Below are 22172 nucleotides of genomic sequence, written 5' to 3' on the forward strand. Positions count from 1 at the left end.
TTCTCATGTACATTTTGCCTACTGTCCCAACTTTTTTCAAATCGGGTTTGTATATTTTTCTTCCAAATGGGACAGGATCAAATGGGGTCACGCTGAAAGAGAAAACTAACTGAGAGTCATATTAAAAACAGCATGCGCCTCTGACGTTCTAAACAGCACCGATAAAGTTAAGGCCAGACCTTACCTGCTTTTGCTCTCATTCACATTTAAAATATTTATGCTTCACAGCCGGAGAGGAGCTGTTTCTTATTTGGGCCAGTCGGAGACAGTTACAAACAGCTTTTGGAAACACACTGACAGAAGAGATCCCCCAACAGGATTGCTCTTATTTTCTTTCTGTTTTTTTTTTTGTGTGTTTTTTTTTGCAGAAGACCAGTGAGCAGAGTGAGGGTGTTCATTAATGTACTTAAGCTGGCCAATGCAGAAAATATGCCACACTCAAGGCCACTCCATTGATCATCATCTCAGACTTGAAAGCACAGAGGCAGTCAACTTATCTTTTGGCAGGAATGTTATTTATGCGGGCACGTTAATTGCGCACACTCTGTAACACTAGATCATTTTTGAGAAAATGCTTTGGAACAGATGCTGAAAGCGCAGCATGCTTACTCAAGATAATACTCAGAGATGATATTAATTCCTTTTCCAAAACCATTTTTTATGACCCAAAAGAATGAGTTTTTCTGGTTTGACTGCAGCTGGTAGGAGGCAACACTGGAAAAAACAGTGAAGCGTGGAATTTACTTAGTTGAAATGTGTTAAAGTTTGAGCGTCCCTGGTTATGTTACATTTTTTGTTGATTTCCTAAGTGATCTTCAACAAAAAATGCATATTTTAACTACTTACTGTTTATTTGCTGTATTTAACATACTGGGGAAAAGAATAAAACATAAAATCTGGGCTGTGCAGACATTATTGAGCATTTTATATTTTATGTTTTTTTTATATGTTAAACTCATCAAATAAGTAGATATTGGAGCACCCAAACATTTGTTTAGAGCTGTACATCATTTCAACAAGAACAACTGTCAGATTACTTACTTCTGACACTATTCGTACAGTTGGGCAATTTGACAATATTCATCATTATTGTGATAAATTACCTCACAATATGTTGCAATAAGCTTTTCTGAGCATATCATGGATGTCGTCAGTACTTAAAAAACACATCCCAACAGCATGTTTGATTACAAAAAAGCATAATTAGTCCTGTTTAACTGGACCTAGTGCAGCACAATATGTGCAACGTTGAATACAAATCACTGTATTATTCATTTTGATAGGATTTTTAAATATAGCATTACTTTGTCAGTTCCAAGTTATCAGATGTCACAAAAACTCTTGATGTCTGCCAAAATGTCTTGAATTTTCATGATTTTGCAACTTTGCCATATGGGCTACCTCTGACTCATCGTGTTGACACATTTTATTCCTGATAAACATTTTAACACATCTGAGTCAAGGAGAATCAGTTGTTCAGCCACTATTTTCCAGTGTAATCAGACTTATCTTCAAGCCCTTTTGCCACAAGCTCATTAACACGGTAACAGAGTGCAGAGGGAATAGTACTAGGCTAGGCTGGAGGTGGGCCAAGTTATTCCTCTGCTGAATATGAGGGTTAGGCTGCCTGCGCTGAGGACTCGCGCTGTAATTTAAAACCAGACTGCTCACAGCCCCTCACATACACACGTATATAGACACACTAGGGCAGAACTGAGCGAGCAGGCTTTGTTCCAGCACCCAGCACAAAGACAGAGGAACCCTGGACACTGACTGGATGACGCTCTGACAGAGCTTCCCTGTGACCAGGTACATGTGCATGTGTATGCTTGATTGAGTGGGGAGGGCATGGAGGGGTGGTGGGGGTGTGTGTGTGTGTTTGCAGAGGGGGGGAGTAATTCTGTCCAGCACTGCCAGTGCATAAGAAGTTACAGTACGCTCTCCACTCTGATGTCTGCTGTAAAGCTGCACTGTACAATGGCTCTCGTACGCACGTTGCCTCCAATGCAACTTTAGCACCAACCTCCTCTGCTGGAATATGGGCATCTGCTGGAGCCAGGCTTTGCACAGAGAGTTTATTTAGCAAGCGTGGGCTCACTTAAAGCGTAAATGTGTTTGGTGGCTCTCCAACACTTTGCTTCAGACGAGTAATAAGGAACAGTCTCAGGTAATCGCTCTGAAATGTATGTTAAAAGGTCTGCTGTGTTCTTGCATGTCAGAAGTAGAGTCTACAACTATCATTTCTACGTCGCAGTCCAAAAAAAACAAACAAAAAAAGAATCTCCACTTTTGTCAATGACTTATTTTTCTACATCTTTTGAACACGGCAGTTGTTCAGTGTGAAATTTTTCATGATGAATGGACCAAAAGGAATGCATCGAGATCAAATAGAAAAACTCCTTGCATTAACTTACATTAAAAGTTACATTAAATAACATTTTTGCCTTCTCCTGTGAAGTTACTATTTTGGAGATACATGTTTATTTTGGACAGTGATGATATAAATGTAAAAGTTGCTGAGCAGTGTCTACTTTGTAGTCAATACAGTAATCTCAATATAAAAGAGAAATACATTAATTTAATTGTGTTGTGTGAACAGACAGCGTATAGTTTATGGAGAGCAGTTTTAAAGGGATTCATTGATTTGGACTTAATTGGACTAAACTGAACTGAATTGAACTGAATTGTGTGGAAGCAGACAGCGTGTAGACTATAAAGAACAGTTTCAAAGGGATTTCATTCCAACTTTTTTTCCGGTTGTTCTCCTGCTGGTGGGGGGTTTGACGCGTCTGCTAAGCGTCTGAATGAGTCAATACATGTCTGCAGAGTGAGGGAAGAGATTGCATTTATCTCGCCTTTAGCTTTCTATGTCTAATTTCAAAACACTGTTATGCAAAACCCTCTGTGAGTAGCTGGACTCTTAATAAAAAAAAATGAAAATAGCGCTTGTATGGCCCTCTTTCCTTTCCTTGCGAGAAAGCTCAAATGGTTTTAATTAACCACTGAAGGCTACGTGAGCTCCTCTCCCTCCCTCCTTCACTCCCAATTTCCCTCCCTCTCCCTCCCTCTTTCTCTCTCTCTCTCTCTCTCTCTCTCTCTCTTTGTCTTACTGTCCTTCCCACACTCTCTCTGGATTTTGCTGATGGATGTATTTGGTCATGGTTTTGGGGGTGTAGTTGTGTGTGGGAGAATGTGGGGAAGTGGGATGAATTCTTCACTGTAGACACAGTGGCCACTGCGGGGGGAAAAAAAAAAGAAAAGAAAGCCCATTCAGATCGCTCAAAGTTATATTAGAAGGGAGAAAACCTCCACTTTGCCTAAGTTCCTTTTTCATAGCACTGTGAACAGTTCCCCTGTTCCCTGCAGAACTTCTCAAGCATCTGTGTTATTAAAGTAAGCAGAAGCTTAAGATGAAAGCACATGTACTGTTTTGTGCTGGCTGAACTGCACTACTGCTCCAATTCTGTTAATGCCTGCAGCTTCTTTGGGAAGAGTTTATATAACCCAGAGCGTGCTAAATCCCCCATGTCTACACACTGGGACTTTCACTATAGATACAGAAGTTCAGAAAGAGAGAAGGAGAGTTCATTTACCCACCCAGGCTGCACTTTGACTGGCTTGCGGTCTTCTTTTATCTTGCAGAGAGTGTGCAAGCCAGATACCAAACCACGAAGACCTCCTGGGCCCCTATTTTTCAAGTAAGATCACTGATCTGAGATCAGGCCTCCTTAAGTCCATGTAATTCTAAACAGAAAAGCATTCTTACTCTAAGGGGTAAGGGGTATATGTATATATATATATATATATATATATGGGCCCTGGTGTTGTTTTACCATGTCAAAATTGTGATGGATTGGCTGGTGCTCAATCAGCGAAATACACTATTCACATTATGTCACTATTACCAAGTTTTATTGAAGTGAAGCACTCTGCAAATCTAAAGCTGCATATTTAACTGAGCTTCACCTGTGAAAACAGCCATAAAGGAACGCACTCAGGGATGTGTTATCTATCACAGCAGCAAACCTTGCCAAGAGCCTTGTCATCCTTCTGCCAACATTATAGGCTTCTGGAAGCATTTGTGAAAACCGTTTCTCTAAATTATTGATCTGTAATGCTGCTGCGCTCAGTAAAATAGTTCCTGTACAGTGCAGTTCGCTGATAAACTTGTATTTGGTGATTTCGTGGAGCAGAGTAAATTACAGAGAGAGTGTGAGAGCAGTGCATTGGGGGGAGGAGCTGTTACATAACCGGCTTTGCAGAGGAATACGTTCAGCAGAAATATGTTCAGCAATATGTTCAGTCTGTGCAGAGCTTGTAAGCTGACAGTTATTTATAAAGACTGTCTTCTATTCAATTAACTGACCAACTGAACCACTATGCCTTCTGTGGTTTCTTCACACTCTTATCTAGCACCACACAGTACCACCATCATTCAAAGTTCCAGCTTCTGCCATAATTCAAAGTTTCATTTTATGGTTCTATAGAAGCGATATCTGCCCCTTTGCTTCCTGTAGAATATAGCAGTCAAATCTCTTCATACAGCTGTGAGATAAAAAGTCATTCAGAGTGGTTTGTTGTGAAAAAGTTCAAAATGCTAAATCCAAAAAAAGGAAGTTTTCAGTGGAGACTATTTTTCCTTACGATGCCCTGCCTTTCAAAAATTAATTTTAAGGCCAAAACCTTTTCGCAAAACTATAGTAAAACAACGTATTAAGCCTAAGGCTTAAAGACGTTAAGCTCTTCAAATGCCTATCGCCACTATTTAGACTCCAGAATGGAGCATTTCTAATTAAACCACTCTGAATAACTTTACATCTTAAAGCTGCACTGTGTAAGTTTTTGGGATTTGGAGACCTTGGAAATGTTTAATTGCACGGAATGTGCAGAACGTTTTGGAACACCATTTGTGCTTTGGATTTCTTCCCTGAGTGGATGAATATGATAATTGTGAGCATGTTGAAAGAGTACTCAGAGAGAGCCAAAACGTTTCGCATGTGGTGCGATAAATACCATGACACTTTTGTATTAGTTTAGGCTGAACCGCAGCAGCACACCAAATTTTAGCACATTTTTAAAATCCTGGCTCAGTAATGCTGCTTCTTTTGATTATAACAACGCAGCTTTAACCTCTGAATTATGCAGAAACATTCTGCATCAGACATGCACCGTTTGAAAATAAGCAGACGCCTATTACATCGTGTGAACATTAAATGCATAAAAATTATCCAAAATGACTTTTTAAAAAATCTCATTACATTAACTTACATTAAATTTAAGAATACTTTTTCCTTCTCTTGTAAAATTTGACATGTAGACATGTGGTTTTTAATGACAGCAATGATATGAACTTTATATGGCATTGCATAGAGTGTATTCATTTTTAAGTAAACATATTAATTTCTAAGTTAACAACATCAAGGCCTAATCAACTTTGTCAACTAACTGCTGCAGTCCTAGTGGGCTCCCACTGCATATAGCAGTCTCTCAGATCTGAGGCCAAACCAGTACTCTGGACTCCCCCAGACTTCAGACAGTGCACCCACATCCCTCCATGTGTTCCTCATATGCCAATGTGTTTACACTGGCTCGGCCGGACCTCCAGCACCAGCTTCAAGCAGACTTCTTCTCTCCACAGAGCACAGCCTGCCCTGAACGGCCCCCGAAGCCCACAGCTTCTGAGCTCATTGGAATGCCTGTTTGGGTTAGCCTGGTTTACACTAGCCGAGGTGCAGACTGAAATGGTCTGGTATTGAGCTTCACCTTCCACTTGAACACACTGGCAAAGAGCTTGAGGCCTACACAGAGATTTACTTCACACTGTCCTTCCTGGAGTCAGAGGGAGCTCAGTTTCTCACTGACAAGACAACAGGCTTAGGTAGATGATAAATCTGTCTTTTTAACATCTGCTGAACCTGTGTCGGCCGAGGGGAAAAATCTACAGTGCATCTTGATGTGTTCCTGCCATAGACCCGATCTGGATACAGTTGGATGGAGTTAGCTGGAGGAGGTCGTGGCTTGGCAGGCGGTTTGACCGTGCCTGCTGCCTAACATCACATAAGGGACCTATGATTCAGTGTTGCAGGGCAGAGCAAGACAGCAGCTCACAAGCAGAGCAAGATGTCCCAACTGCCATTGCAAAAAAAAACATGGAGTCATCATTTGTCATTGTTAGGGTGTTAAACCATAAATAGACACCGCCTCAGCCCACAATGGAAACATTTATTGAGGGGCCATGGGCCGAATAAAGTATAATAATGACAGTGAAATGGGCTTTTTACAAGTTGCTTTTTTTGTATTAACAGGGAAAAGCAATTATTCTGGCATTTAAGGCCTATTAAAAAGTTCTAGACGTTTTGATACGGCACTGATGTCATGCTTTACAACGTCATCAGCATGGTTTCTACACTATTGATCAGAAAACTGTGAAACGAAACCTGTTTCTCAGATAGCAGTGCGTTTTGTGCCGAAGGGTATTTAAGGTCCATGTTTGCAGGGTAGTTCTGGTTCATGTTTACATAAGAGGTTTTCACAGGAACTCTGTGCCTCTCAGGTAAGAGACTGTAAACTGTGCTTGGACCTTATTTATCTGCTCGCAGTGATGAGAAGACTCATAAATAGATCTGTTTATGAAATGGAAGTTCTTGCCTGTAGATGAATGTTCGAGCTCTCCTCAGCAAATGCTTGAAATGTAAAAAGGAAAACACACTATAAAAAATGTCCAAAGGTTGGGGTATCGTGTTTTTGTGTTCAGCACTCTCTGAGAGCACTGACAAAAAAATGTTATGCAAAATACGTTTCATGGAATCTCTCAGGGGGTATCAGTTAAATAAAGCAATGGCATGACTGCTTCAGAAAATTAAGTGACAGGCTTGGTTACACCACTCATTCCTTTGTTAAGACCTATTCACCCCAGGTATCATTTTTTTCAGATGAAACACAGTGGAACCTTGAACCTAGGCCTGTCACAATTTTACATAATCACCAGATGGGAATCATTTGAGATCAACCCAATTATTTTCCACACTCATTATTTTCATCATTCACAATACATTGCAACAATAAAAGAAATCACTTCTTTTTTTAAACATTTGTAGTTCTAACCTAAAGTTCCAACTTATAACAGGTTAGAGGGAATGTTTATTTGTTAACTTGATAGCTAATATTTTTTAGAATGTAAGCTTGCAGTGTTTTTAGCTCACATTTTTACATTGTAAAATGTAAGCTTTGGTTAACTGTGTAACTGTAGTCATTTGTTACGCACAACAATGCAGTGCAGTGTGTCATCTCTTGTTAGCTGCAAAGGAAATAGCTGGCTAAGCAACATAGCTAAAAAGCCAATGTAGCTGCTTTAGACTTGTGCCTCATTAGTCACATAAAATAAACAAAACAGACAAATTGTTAATCACAATTATTTATGTTACATTTAATAATCAGCTAAAATTTCATGAGCGTGACAGGTTTACTTGAACCTTGAACACACATTTGTTTGGACTGCACCCATGAGCTCTAATTAGCTAGCCTGATTTTTACCACCTTTGTACAACACTGAAAATCAAGCTGGTTCCAATTAAAAATTGTATGCAGCGTAGCAGTTAATCGGTTTTGGACTCAAGTGAAAGACGGCATTAATAAGCATGTGACTGTTATCGAAGCTTGATGTGCACTTTTTATGTCGGTCATTGTACCTCAAAACCCGTCACTGTTTGCCAGGACCTGGCCCAGAACTAAATTATCTACAATCTACATCATCTACAATTACAAATGACAAATTACAATTACAAATTGCAAATTGCTCAAGGTCTAACCATTCAGGAAATATTCAAACAACATTTGAATACCTAAAATGCAGCCAATACAACCTGGTGCCCTTATGTTAATTGATGTAGACAAGCGATATCCCTATATGCTTGTTCCACTTTCCGGGCTATGTCAAACCAGTTTATGAAGGCATTTATTGATATATTTGTTTACTTTTCACAAAAAGTCAATGGGCCTAATGCCACTGTCTGAAAGAGACCTGCTTTCTGTTTGCTTCTGATCAGGGACTGCAGCTGTACTGTGCACTCTGACTGCACTGAGCTCTCTAAGCTGCAGACAGAGATTTCTCCAAGGCTTCAGCTCAAACGTGTGAGCCAGCTGCAACACCCACCATGCGGCTTCTCACTGTCCTGCTGCTGCTTCTGGTGCTTGGAGGGGCCGAGGCACAGAGGGAAGGCCGGAGGAGGCGGGACAAGGCACGGGGCCGAGGGAGGGCAAACGCCGTCAAGCGCTTTACAGTCAACTGCAAGGAGTACATGGAGGATGGAGACAAGTTTCTGGACTGCCAGGACCACCGCCTGACCGCCGTCCTGCTAGGATGGCCAGAGGATATTGACCACCTGCTGCTGGCACGGAACAGGATCCAGGCACTGCAGGATAACACGTTCAGCCACTTTAGGAACCTGCAGAGTTTGGACCTACAGCAGAATGAGATTTTGCTCATTGAGGAGGGTGCTTTCAGCGGCCTGACAAAGCTCAAGACTTTACTGCTGCAGCACAACCTCCTGCAGGTGGTCACCGAGGCCATGCTCGTCCCCATGCCGCAGCTCACCTACCTGCGCCTCCACGACAACCCTTGGAAGTGCAGTTGCCAGCTCGACAGCCTAGTGCGTTTCCTGCAGGTGCCCAGCAACCGCTACATGGGTAACTTTGCAAAGTGCGCTGAGCCGACAGGGCTGAGGGGGCAGAAGCTTAAAGCGCTGGATGCGAAGTTGCTTTGCTCACCCCCTGTGGAGGCTCAAGAACTTCACCCAAGGCCACCAGGGATACAAAAGCACCCTGATGCGACATCGCTGTGTCACACTTATGTCTTCCCCAAACCACTGTTGGACTGCAGGGGCCGAGGTGAGAGTGACTTTTCAGCCGTATTTTGTCTGTTTAATCGGCAATGCTTGATGTTGTTTCTGAGGCTGAGTTGCAAGAAGTGCATAAAGTTTAGTTAACTTTATGTTTATGATGAATGGTTAGTTGGGCACTGACCCACTAATTGACCTTGCACAGATTAAATAACCCATCATCTTTTTAGAGCTGAAAAACAATTTGCAGTGAAATTCTCTGTACAGTCTTTCACTGCTGATATTTTCTAGTCCAATGTTTAATACAAACTCTAGAATCTAGAAATAAAGTCTAGAGTTAAAATTTTAACTATAACTTTAAACATTTGTAAACGTTTGGGTGACCAAAAATGTACACGTACAAGTGAAAATAAGTTCACACATTCTCGACAGAGAAAACACTTTTACACAGGTAAGGCACACATACTTATTATTTGCTGAATTTCACACATTAAAATAAACATATATATATATTTTTTTTCCCCAATATATTAAACTCAGCAAATACACAGAAATTGTGCACTGAAATCTGCAGAATAATGCCATATTGAAATTTGTTCTCTGTAGAACGTATAAACTTATTTTAACATGTAATATGACCAAAGATCGAACTATTGAGTAGGTCTATTTATATTTTTTCTCAATAAAATTCTAAAAACATGCGTTTCCCCATTGTGGGACTACTAAAGGATTATCCTATCTTTTCTTGACCTAAAATATATCCAAGGTACTTCACAAACAATGGTGTAATCCAGTTTAAAGTCTTAAGTAGCTATAGTTTGGCTAGCTGTTAGCAAGACAAGCCAAAAAGCTATTGGTACAGTAGCTAACATTAACACGGGGGTCCGTGAGGGACCATGCAAGCTGACGCACATGAGGGTCTCACAGTGAGAAAGAACTTGGATATTTCGGAGGACAACCAATGGCTCCCAACACTCAATGTTCTTAGCAGTCAGTTGTTGCAGTGTTCATATCCCTCACCTGTAGAAAGTCTTGTTTTCAAATTTTGCTTTTAATTAGTCAACTTAATGGAGAGAAGCAAGTTTCAGTGTTAATTCATTACAGTTTTTTCTTGTGTTTAAATAATATACACAGTGGTAGTAGTGACCAAACATGTATCAGTCAGCATTTTTAAGTATGTATATGCACATGCTAGTGATTTCCGAGAGGGTATATGTGTCATATAGACTTCTGGTTACAAGGCCTACAAATGAAACACACCAGTATTCCCTTAAAACAGGGCACCAGTTAATGATGCACTAGTAATAACAAGCAACAGCAGTTCACGCTGCACACTATCTCTTAAGATTTTAAGAGGGCTTTAAGAAAGTATTCACGGAAACATTTTTACGCACATGCACTGTCATTAACTTTTGCCCCCTGCAAGCTGAGTTAACACTGGCTTTTGGTGGTATGTCTCCGAAGACATGGTACTAACTTGATTTAATTGCTACACTATTTAAAAGATATTTAAAGGTTATTTTTTAACCAAGTAATTTACAGCTGATTTTCTCACCTTGATAGTGTGCAGTATATAATAACCTGATGAAGTTAAGGACACTATGTTTGATTCATCATCCTCCTTCCTGAGCCTCCTGATTTACAATTTTGTCAAGTAAGTACATGATGAAAGGCACTATATAAGAGAAGAAAGGCATCTGAGCGTCTGGAAACAGACAATTGGCAGTCCAGCCAGGAACGACAATGAAATATAAGTTCCTCGGGAAAGAAATGGAACAATGTTTTCCAGATAATACATCTGTTTTTTCCTTTAGAAGCTACATAAATGCCACATTCAGGCTGATATCAAGACCCTATCACTCCTCCAAAACCTTGAGTTTCAATATAGTATTTCAAACAGATCCATGCCCAGGACATCAGCAACAAAGCAGAAGCAGATTCCACATAAGGTCCCCTTGTGTTCACATCCATAATCTCATTCCTAACCGTGACGCTTCACTGATTCCATAGTTACTAAATCCTTCAATGCTGGTTTCTGTTATGTATTTATGGTACGCAGTGGAGGAAGCAGGCCGGCTTTGATCACAAGAGAAGAGTTGAATGAAAAGGCTGTCAGAGGCAGTGAAATGCATCATTCAGCTTTCAGCCTGGCAACAAAGAATTTTGTGTTTTGTGCACTATACAGTATTGTCTCTCAATAGAAAGGACACTGACATCATTGCTCCATCTCCAGAGAGTTTCTTAAAATACCCAACTCCAGTCTGTTAGCAAATCACCCCAAAAGCATTCTTCACACTTCCTCTAAGGGCAATATGATGGGAAAACATTGCATATGCATCATATATTGGCAACCAATATGTTATCTGCTGATAAACTGGAAAATTATTATTGGTTCTATGTAGGCATTACACTGAAAATGACACAGATAATTCAGTGCACTACTTTTAGCTTGCATGCATCCATTTTCAACGAAATAAAAAAAAAACAACTTATATTTATTATGCTGTATTTCTTTATGTGGTTGGTTGGAATGCATTAAGGGTAAAACAGCTGACAACAGTAAAGATTACACTTAAACCTGGTCTCTTTTCAAAACAATTCATGTAATTAGAGGAAAATTCTAAAGAGAAAAACTTTTTACACTTAAATATAAATATATAAACTTAAACCCTTAAATATATTGTGGCGTGGCGGAGGGAGGGGCCAGGGCTGGAGAGAGAGCCAGTTTTAAAGAGTCTATGCTCCTCCTCTGATTCAGTGCAGCTGTGCGCAATTGAAGGAAGAGCACATGACATGTGCTTGGGGCTAGGCAGCGGTTCCGTCTCTCCACCGCCACATTCCCCTCCCCTTAGAACACAGCCACCGAGGTCAAAGGTGAGGTGAGGTCTGGTGGCTAGATCCAAGAAGAGGTGGGGTAAGAGAAGCAGTGCCGCTGCTGAAAGCGCTGTTGGGTCTGGGGCTGGCTTCATCTGGTCCCTGGAAGCCCCAGGCAACTGTGTGGGCCTCACCTGTAGAAGTGCCTAACACCTGGGCCCTCCCAGGTGTTAGGCACTTTTCTGGCTTCCTCCAGGATTGGGGCAGCTGTTCCTGAGCACATCTCTGGGGCGGCAGGCAGCGCTGTCGGCACAGCAGGAGGTTTCCCAGTGCCTTCTAGGATACCAGGCGGCATTGTCAATGGCACCTGGCAATGGCAACTCCAGGAGACCTTCCGAGATGCCAAGTGGTGCTGTTGACACAGGCAGGGTTTCCCTGGTGTTTTTCATGCAAGCGGCACTGGGGAGTCTTACGCTATACCAGGCGGCGCTGTCAATGTTGGTGGTGGCTCTGAGGTGCTCTCCACCATGGCCATGCCTTCTCCAGGCCCACCTCCCTACCCCTGCAAACCTGGCCCATGGCCAGTAGCGAACCGTGACTCTTAAACCTCGGCCCTCTGATCCACATTACACAAACAGTGTTAACGGCAGCCAGAATAAAACCAGCTGGCATGGCGGCCTATGAGATTTTAAATAACCTACCCTCTGATCAGGGCATTACTTGAAAAGAAGTCCATCCTCCTGTCCTTTTGGATGAAGTGGTTGATACAATACAATTGAAAATGGCTTCTCAAGCATTCTGATGGCGATGGGCTGACTTGTGTGTTGGGGAAAGCCTCCCTCGTTGTGGAAAATAGTACAGCAAATATAGTAGCTAGGAGAACCCTTTTTTTTCTGTGTTACTGAGCCAAAAACTACAAACTAATAATATCAAATATGTTTTTTGAACAGCAATTTGACCTTCAGTTTCCAATATTTAGGTCTCTACCCATTTAAAGGTCTTGTATGGCTGGAAATAACTAGCCAGCAGTGTTGCAAAGATTGCTGCCGAGTGAACAGACTGTCATATAAGGACTTTGCTTATGTTACTATTACATGTTTACAGTTTGGCACTTCTGGCTCACCTGTTTCCTGAAAGAACAGGTCAGAATTTGTCTGCCCTCTTTTTGCCTTCTTTCTCGCTCTTTCCACTCCTTTCATTTGGAAAATCCTGATTTTGGTTTTAATTGTAACCAGGTCAGAACTGCTAAACAGCTTGAGGATCAAACAGAAACAACAGGTACATAAGTAGAACTTAAAAGATGATCATGGAAAATGCAGCCTCGTATAATTTATTTGTATAGTAACATAAAGTAGCAGAATTAGAAACCAAAATCAATTATTTCCGAGGCCTTTATAGGGCCCCCCATTCAGGGGGAGCCCTGGTTAGTCAGGTCCATCATTATCCGCGGTCTAATGCCCCTATAATTGACGTGCCATTTTGGCCTATTTCTGTTCGTCTATTCATCATGAAAGTTTGTTACAGCCCTTTTACCCTGTCCTTCAATGGTCAGAACCCCCACAGAGCAGGTCTAAATTTGGTGGCAGATCATTCTCAGCACTACAGTGGTGGTGTGTTAGTGTGTGTTACGTTGGTACGAGTGGATCAGACACAGCAGTGCTGCTGTCATTATGAAACGCTGTGTCCACACTGTCCATTTTATTAGACTCTCCTACCTTGTCAGTCCACCTTGTAGATGTAAAGTCAGAGACGATAGCTCATCTGCTGCTGCACAGTTTGTGTTGGTCATCCTCTAGTCCTTCATCAGTGGTCACAGGACGCTGCCCACAGGGCGCTGTTTGGCTGGATATTTTTGGTTGGTGGACTATTCTCAGTCCAGCGGTGACACTGAGGTGTTTAAAAACTCCAGCAGCCCTGCTGTGTCTGATCCATTCAGACCAGGACAGCACACATCAGCACACCACAACCACATCAGTGTCCCTACAGTGCTGAAAATGATCCATCACCCACATAATGCTGTGGTGGTCCTATGGGGGTTCACCAGATAGTGTAGCTTTAAATATCAGTTATTGTCAGCCCTCTGACTGTGATGGTTACAAACTTGCACAGACTTTCTGCACTGAAATATATAGTGGCCATACAGAGAGATGTATTACAGTCAGGTTTGTACAGAACTGGTCCAGCCTGAGTAATAGGAGCTTGTCCTTAAGTTGAATGGATTACAAAAGAATCTGGGCTTTCTCTGCCCCACTCAGAAAAGGTGAGTCAGCGGAGGGAAACTGCCGTGAAACTCCAGCACTCTCTTGCGCCGTGATGTCATCTTGCTCTGGGATTTAACGGATAACTGGCTAGGGATTTCTTTTGTCAGCTGAAAAGTGAAACTCCAGCACAGGAATCTTGGAGGAGTTAGCAAAAACAGAGGAAGAGCGATAGCTCTGCCTTAGTCATTTCATCTACAGGCTTTTCCCTCGTTTGAAGTAATGTCTTGTACGTTCTCTTACACATCATTCAGAAGCTGTTTAGACACGGTGAGAAAAATGAACACTACGCTGTAAGTACCGTAGTCAAACTAGAGGGGGATCTATTAAGTTTGTGTACATTATTCTGATAATGCATGCTCACTAAAGCCATAAGGCAGGTGTTCTGTTGGGGTCGTGGGAAGAAGATGGACCGACTCTGTTTTACATGTCACTGATTCTTCTGCCCACATGGTCACTTCCTGATGACATTTCCTTATGTCGCCAGATGATTGATGTTTCACATGGGCCACAAATGCTTCTGTTAAAACCTGTAGAGCCATAAAGTTTCAAGCAGTTCATGGTGTAATGGTGTAATAAATAAACAAAGCTAAAACAGTTCGTTGGATCCCACTCAAGTTTGCAGGCCGTGCTTAAGAACATGCAAAGCCAAGAATACTCGTAAAATAAACAAAGGGAGATTTCCATAGACACTGATTGTTACCTCTTTTGTGCTTAGCACTTAGTTTCAGCTCTCTATCCCCTACACAGTGGATGGCATAGATAATCTTTTTTTTTTAGCTCCATTATCAGTAAGTGTTACGAGAATAAGTTTTGGCTTTTATGGACCACCAACGTTGACAAAACTGTACACAGGTTTCAGCAATTACTGTGGCAGATGTTTCCATCTATGGTTAGTCTGCTGGAAATCATTTTAAAACACAGAGGTCTTTAAAGTGACCTTGGAAACCCTCTGCCATGCAATGTTTTGTCAAAGCTCCAATGCCTCAAAGATGATCATTTTATTGGACAGCTCTTCCCAGAATAAAACCAAACTATTTGTTGGCTGTTAGCCAATCAAAGGTCTGATCTGCTGCTCTTTATCTCCTGAAAGTACAATTATGACATTAACATTTTATAAATGTTCTTTTTTCAGGGCTGAAGACTATTCCGACTGATATCCCAGCAAGCATTGTGAAAATGGACCTGTCCTTTAACAACATCACACAGCTGAGGCCTAAAGAATTTGTTGGTGTCAAAGATTTGAAGCTTCTGAACCTCAGCAGCAACGGTCTGGAGCGCATTGACACAGGTAAACTAGTGTAATGGGACATAGACTGATTTAGCAGAGAACACACATCAGCCGTCGAGAGATCATTTGGTTGAGTAGCTCTTGTGGCTAAGGGACTGTTTCACAAATACAGAGTTGGGTTCTCCCATTGGGCCCCAGTTAAAATGTACTATTCATGGTGAGGAATCTCCTCATTTATACAATCTTATTAGCTGTAGGGCTGTTGTGAACAATTGATTTCAGTTGATTACTCAATTAAAATGAATTAATTAAAATATACATTCTCTATGAACCGGCATAGTGTGTAGTTCACAGTTTGGGTGAAAATCAGAGTATCCACAAGCCGTGTTTAGCAGATTCCCCCAAAAGGGGTGCTATTAGCACTAAAGTTGCTTTTGTGAGCATGACTGAAAAAGAGAAAATCCACACCAGCAGGATTTAACAAATGCACTTATGTGTGTGGTTACAACTTGCATGTATTTAAAGTAAAATTAAATGTTTGCTGTTACAGATTGTGTGTGTGTGTGTGTGTGTATATATATATATATATATATATATATATATATATATATATATATATATACACACTGTTGCCAAAAGTATTCACTCACCCATCCAAATCATTGAATTCCAGTGTTCCAATCACTTCCATGCCCACAGGTGTATAAAACCAAGCCCCTAGGCATGCAGACTGCTTCTACAAACAGTTGTGAAAGAATGAGTCGCTCTCAGGAGCTCAGAGAATTCCAGCGTGGTACCATGATAGGATGCCACCTGTGCAACAAGTCCAGTCGTGAAATTTCCTCGCTACTAAATGTTCCACAGTCAACTGTCAGTGGTATAATAACAAAGTGGAAGCGATTGGGAACAACAGCAACTCAGGCTTTAGGCCATGTAAAATGACAGAGCGGGGTCAGCGAATGCTGAGGCACGTAGTGCGCAGAGGTTGCCAACTTTCTGCAGAGTCAATCCTTACAAGCCTTACATCACCAAGCGCAATGCAAAGCGTTGAATGCAATGGTGTAAAGTGCCGCCATTGGACTCTAGAGCAGTGGAGACCTTTTTCTGGAGTGACGAATCACGCTTCTCCGTCTGGCAATCCGATGGATGAGTCTGGGTTTGGCGGTTGCCAGGAGAACGGTACTTGTCTGACTGCACTGTGCCAAGTGTAAAGTTTGGTGGAGGGGGGATTTTGGTGTGGGGTTGTTTTTCAGGAGTTGGGCTCGGCCCCTTAGTTCCAGTGAAAGGAACTCCTAATGCTTCAGCAGACCAAGAGATTTTGGACAATTTCATGCTCCCAACTTTGTGGGAACAGTTTGGGGATGGCCCCTTCCTGTTCCAACATGACTGTGCACCAGTGCACAAAGCAAGGTCCCTAAAGACATGGATGAGCGAGTTTGGTGTGGAAGAACTTGACTGGCCTGCACAGAATCCTGACCTCAACCCAATAGAGCACCTTTGGGATGAATTAGAGCGGAGACTGTGAGCCAGGCCTTCTCGTCCAACATCAGTGTCTGACCTCACAAATGCTCTTCTGGAAGAATGGTCAAAAATTCCCATAAACACACTCCTAAACCTTGTGGAAGACCTTCCCAGAAGAGTTGAAGCTGTTATAGCTGCAAAGGGTGGGCCGACATCATATTAAACCCTATGGATTAAGAATGGAATGTCACTCAAGTTCATATAAGTGTGAAGGCAGACAAGCGAATACTTTAGGCAATATACTGTGTATATATATATATATATATATATATATATATATATATATAGTTAAACAAAGCCTTTTACTATAAAAGGCTTTGTTTAACTAGGTTTTGGCTGAACAACATGGGAGACAGCTAACAGGCTGCCCCAATAACATGAAGTTACTAAAGTAAAAAAGCATAAAGTAAGTAAAGAATATAACACTCAAATCTCTGTTACAGGCTTCAAATTCTTCAAATGACCATGTTTACATAGAACTGGCCAAAGCAGTATTAAATGCTGTGTGGGAGGTGAAGATAAACCACTGCAAGCTTGACACTAGCAAAACATTAAACCATTCAAATATTACTTATATATGTGATTTCTACATGAAACACTGCTCTATAATGATATGCGCTGACATGACAAGTTCATGAAATGACTGGCCCGAAGCAGATTTCTCCAAATTTCTCAGTTTGTTGGCATTAAATGACATTGCATTACAGTACATTTGCTGATACCTACAGATACACTGATAATTCATCTTTTAAATTCTTGTACTGGTGTTTCTTACAGTAAGAAACACACATATTTCTATCTTTTGTCACATAGTGTATTAATGTAAAGTATTTTCAAAGGTTTCCTTTATATGTATTTTTCAATATTTTGGTTGTGTTATGTTCTTGTTCAGTTTAACCAATTTTTATTGTGTGGTCAGATTACATGAATATTCGTCAAAATAATCAGTAGATTACTTGACTACTAATATAACTGATAGTGATAGTCCTAATCCCCAATATTAGCTCTGATATACAATACTTAGTGTTGCTGTCAAAAATGGCGATATGATCATGCAAAAAACAAAGGAACGCAAAAGCAGAAAGGCCTTAATGTAGTACCCAGGTTGGTAGTTTTAAAAAAAGAATACATTTGGTAGAGGATTTGATTACAAGACTCTGGTTTGAACCCAAACCCAAGTATGGAGTTGTTGGGTGTCACGTTGCAAGATAGGTGACTTGCATGTATGTGTTACATTAAAAAATGCCAGGTTGATAAACACATAGAAGTCTTGAAGGTATCAGTACAGCACATGCAATGAAACATTATGAGCCCTGTGCAAACCAAAAAGCCATAAACCCTCACACTTGCTATTATTTTACATTGTTAAAGTGGATTCGTTAAAGCTGGGGATACAGTAAAATTGCAAGCCTTATGTGCTTTCTTGCTGAGTAGACATTTCTACCCTCTGCTGCAGAGTTTGAAAGAGTGAGAAGGCCTCATTACGCTCATTTTTACAAGATCCCTTTAGGCTGACAGTAATGCTTTCATTAAAATCATTTTAAAACCTCTCATCATTAGGTAGAGCTCGGTCTTATGAAAACAACTAACAGAATGGCTAATTTATTTTATTGCACAATATACAAAGGCTGCACTCTGTAGCACTCTCCTCCAGAAAGCAGAAAATAAGCCAACCATTCACAGATAATTAGAAGATACCCAGGCTTCCAAAAATGACTAAATGTTGCCTACTGTAATCTGATTTGCTAAATGAACCGACAGGCTGGGTGTGTAGTTCAGTAATCCCAGAGGGGCATGATGGAAGGATATGGCCAGACTGCGGTCTGTTACATACAGGTTCTTTCCATTCATGCTGTACAATTAAACATTTCAGCCTTGACTTACCGGAAGTCTAGTCATTCTAGTCATCATGCAAATCCCAATATTTATAGTCAATCCCTGTGTCAAGCATTTTTCATGCATGCTAATATTTAGACAAATGATCCTGCTATAAACAGACAGCGAATCACAGAAATCAGGCACTGTATTGGAGAGAACCTAGCATCCTGCTTGAATTAAGATAAAATCTGAAGTGATGGATCCATCTGAGCATCTTTAACAGTTACTGGTTAATTATTAAGGTGATATGCATTATTTTGACCAAAATTACTTATGTTTGTTGGATCACGTCAGTACCTTGATTCATTCAAACACCCAGAAAGACATCTGGATCATCTGAGTTCAGGATGCTCACAGCGCATGGAAAAAGATTTGAGAGCTTATTTACTATACATATTACAAGCCTTGGCAATGTCACTGATGCAAAGGCCAAGACTGTGATGATAATTCTAGCTGTGAAGTCTCAAGGTTTTCCCACGTGTCTTTGCCATAGCTCCCCTACTTCTCACTGCCATGAATGTAAATCTCACATTCTCAAGTTTTCACATTCATAAAAAAAGTTTGCTTCACAGTTCTGTGGTGCGACCACCCATTACTGACAAATACAGCCACCTCACATTAAACACCAGAGTTCTGATTTCACATGCTGAGATTTAAAAAGCCTACCAGAACTGATGCTCAGCAAAATCTGCCAGCATCTAAATGGTGTACATATGCGATAGAACAGTGGTTCCCAAACCTAAAGTAGTTCCCTAAATTGCTATCAAAAACTATGAATACAATGTTTTGTATTCAACATTATGCATACTGAGCTGCCCTAAACGTAAACAGACCTATTTATTCAACCTATTTTAACCTAAATATGCTCTCTTTGTAATGACACATGCAGTTGGTCAGTGTTCTTTAAGTACTGACAATATCTCAAAAGTGTATTTTAATGTAATTTATCACAATAGGGATAAATACATCTTTGCTGTTACAACAAAACCTTGTAACTCCAAAATAGTAGCTTTAGAGGAAAAGGGAAAAAAAAACCATTCTGACTTTCAATGGAAGTTAATAAAAGAACTCTTTTGTCATTTTGGAGCATTTCTGTTGGTCCATTCTTCATAAAATGTCATTAAAAATTACAAAAATGGATATACAAGGTTTTGTTCTGACAATGAACATATGCAGCCCTAATTAGAGGCTTCCATTGGTTTAGCTGTCTAACTACTGTCAATCGCTCCTTAATGAAAAACATAAATAGAAACAGAGAATGAATGGAAACCATTCAATCTCCAAATTAAAAGAATTCTGAATGTGATGAGTGCATAATAGGCTAAACATGGCATTAAGACAGAAACGTTCAGCAACATTATCAACAACTGATTAACAACAGATCCGCTGGACCTCATTCAGCTCGTGTCCCCCTTTGTTTCCACACTCCACAGCTGCTTTCCTGGGCCTCCTGTACCTGCGAGAGCTGGACCTCTCCAACAACAGCCTACGCTACTTCAACTACGGCGTCCTGGAAGACCTGTACTACCTCCGGACGCTGTCTCTGGGGGGCAACCCCTGGATCTGTGACTACAACATCCACTACCTGATCTACTGGCTTAAACACCACCCAGCTGTGGCCCACACGGGGCTGGTGTGCAGCGAGCCTGCAGAGTTCCAGGGCTGGCCCGTGGAGAACTACGTCAAAACCTACAACGCAGACTGTCCCAAAGACAAGCAGGTGGGCCAGCAGACAGATACAAGCACCACCTCGCAGGAGCTTATTGCAGAGACTGACGAGGAGCCCAACCTGCTGCCAAGCCCACTCCGAGACAGGCGGCCCAAGAAATTTGAGATCTATCGTCTGAGCTAAAGAGAAGACTCTACTAGAGGGATTTCTGCTCTTTCTTGGTGAACTCTTAACCTTTCCTTTAGAACAGTTCTGATTCAGTCTGGATCAGATCCAGAACAGGAGTGTCCAGCTCTGGTCTCGGAGCGCCTTAGCCATATACGTTACAGTGGTAACATATACAATGGTAAAGGTACAGCATTGGCGCTCCGTCTGGACGGGGAAATCAGACCTTTGATCTTGCATGTGCAGGCACTACGTTATCCAACCACCTGGTCCAGCATAGTTGGTGATATTCTTGACATAGGTGATATTCTTGATCATATTCATTTTAGCAGTTTCAGGTTTAGCAGGTGTGTTTAAGCAAGGAAATCACCAAACTATGCTGAACTTCAGCCCTCCAGGACTGAAACTGGACACCCCTGCTTTAGACCCTCTATATCACAGTTTCATGCCTTTGCTCCTCGGAGTTTCTGATTAACTGATCTGTAAAAAAATGAATCATAATTAATAAAAGTTGATTTTTTTCTATTACTGGGTTTCTTATGGTAAAAGTTGCACTTGCTGAGTCAGGAGAAAAAAAACACTCAGAAATATGGTGCATGTGTTGCTGTGAACAAAAAGCCTGAAATAGTCATTTAAACGTAAGAGGTGTTGAGCCGGATTTGGCGGGAGTATTTCGGACCAGTCATGCGTCTTTATGTATTAACGTCACACACACAGACTCAAAAACTTCATGCTCTTAAATTGATCCTGTGCAAATTAATAATAATCTTGATTGATAATAAATCTTTACTTATATAGCACTTTAGGTTTAGTTACAAAATCTCAATGTGCTTTATACAGGAATAAAAGTAAAACATTGGAAAGATAATAACACCACCTTTTATTTGAAAACTCCAGCACAATTACAGACCACAGGCAAAACTGAGACACAATACACTAAGCCACATGCAAACCGTAACAAATATGATTTTAATGTGCATGTATTCCTAATATTCTATGGAGTGCAATTCCAGAATTTATGAGCTATATAAGAAAATGATCCTCCACTAACTAAGCTGTGCATGATCCTAGGAGTTTGCAGTAAATCTGCCTCAGCTGAGTGAAGTGGTCTGGATGCTTCAACAGATCAGAAAGATATGCCAGAGCAGTCACATACTTCGGTACATTTCTGGTGTTGACCATCTCTGAAGCAATTTCCTTTACACCTATATAGCAAGGGATATTTTCAACATCGATCTTGGTGAAATGAAGCCATACTTCTATCTTGGCTCACTATTTCTGGTAAGATTTACTACTTACTACTACTACTACTTCCGGCCCTTGGTGATACTATGCACAAACACATCTGTGAAGGTTTCAGTCATCCGTGTCATTGAATCATCTATCAGTAAATTAAAGTAAGTGGTGGTAAAATCTTGAAGACATTTAGAGACGACCGGTTGCCTTGACTTATTCTACTAGTCCATACGTTAACTAAGCCCTCCTGTTTTCCAGCATAACTGCACGCACTTGTATACATATGTCCTAGAAAAGTCCTTTGATGTTTGTGTGCAACAAGAAAGTGTAATATCCTGAGGGACGGCCTATTCGTGAAGGGGGTTGAGCCAGTGAACTACTGCCATATCCTAAACATATGTAAATGGGTGGAGCTGTTGTAGGGTGTTGGGGGCAACGATGGCTGAGCCAGCGGGCTATCTCCATCCTGGACTGAGCTAAAACAGATGCAACCTACTCTTTTAGCAGAAATCTCAATGAGTCATTGCCTGGAGCACTACATGCCTCTAAAAGTCTTAAGATCC

General features: G+C 41.1%; 1 protein-coding gene across 4 annotated transcripts; it reads left to right on the top strand.

Annotated features, from left to right (window-relative positions):
* The first annotated feature begins 1621 nt into the window (after positions 1-1621).
* Positions 1622-20901, top strand: lrrc17 (leucine rich repeat containing 17). Of its 4 annotated transcripts, none has more exons than XM_036576758.1 (5): positions 1622-1809; positions 3643-3698; positions 8046-8886; positions 15045-15200; positions 19973-20901. In XM_036576758.1, the coding sequence occupies exons 3-5, from the start codon at positions 8154-8156 to the stop codon at positions 20389-20391; spliced, it is 1308 nt and encodes a 435-aa protein (XP_036432651.1). In that variant the 5' UTR covers positions 1622-1809; positions 3643-3698; positions 8046-8153; the 3' UTR covers positions 20392-20901. The 4 variants fall into 4 exon arrangements, with proteins under 4 accessions (XP_036432651.1, XP_036432650.1, XP_036432652.1 ...); XM_036576759.1 differs by lacking the exon at positions 1622-1809 and adding an exon at positions 1916-2167; XM_036576757.1 differs by lacking the exon at positions 3643-3698 and having other exon boundaries at positions 1623-1809.
* The last annotated feature ends 1271 nt before the right edge of the window (positions 20902-22172 follow it).

Source organism: Colossoma macropomum, unplaced genomic scaffold, assembly GCF_904425465.1.
Source record: "Colossoma macropomum unplaced genomic scaffold, Colossoma_macropomum, whole genome shotgun sequence".
Classification (NCBI taxonomy): Eukaryota; Metazoa; Chordata; class Actinopteri; order Characiformes; family Serrasalmidae; genus Colossoma; species Colossoma macropomum.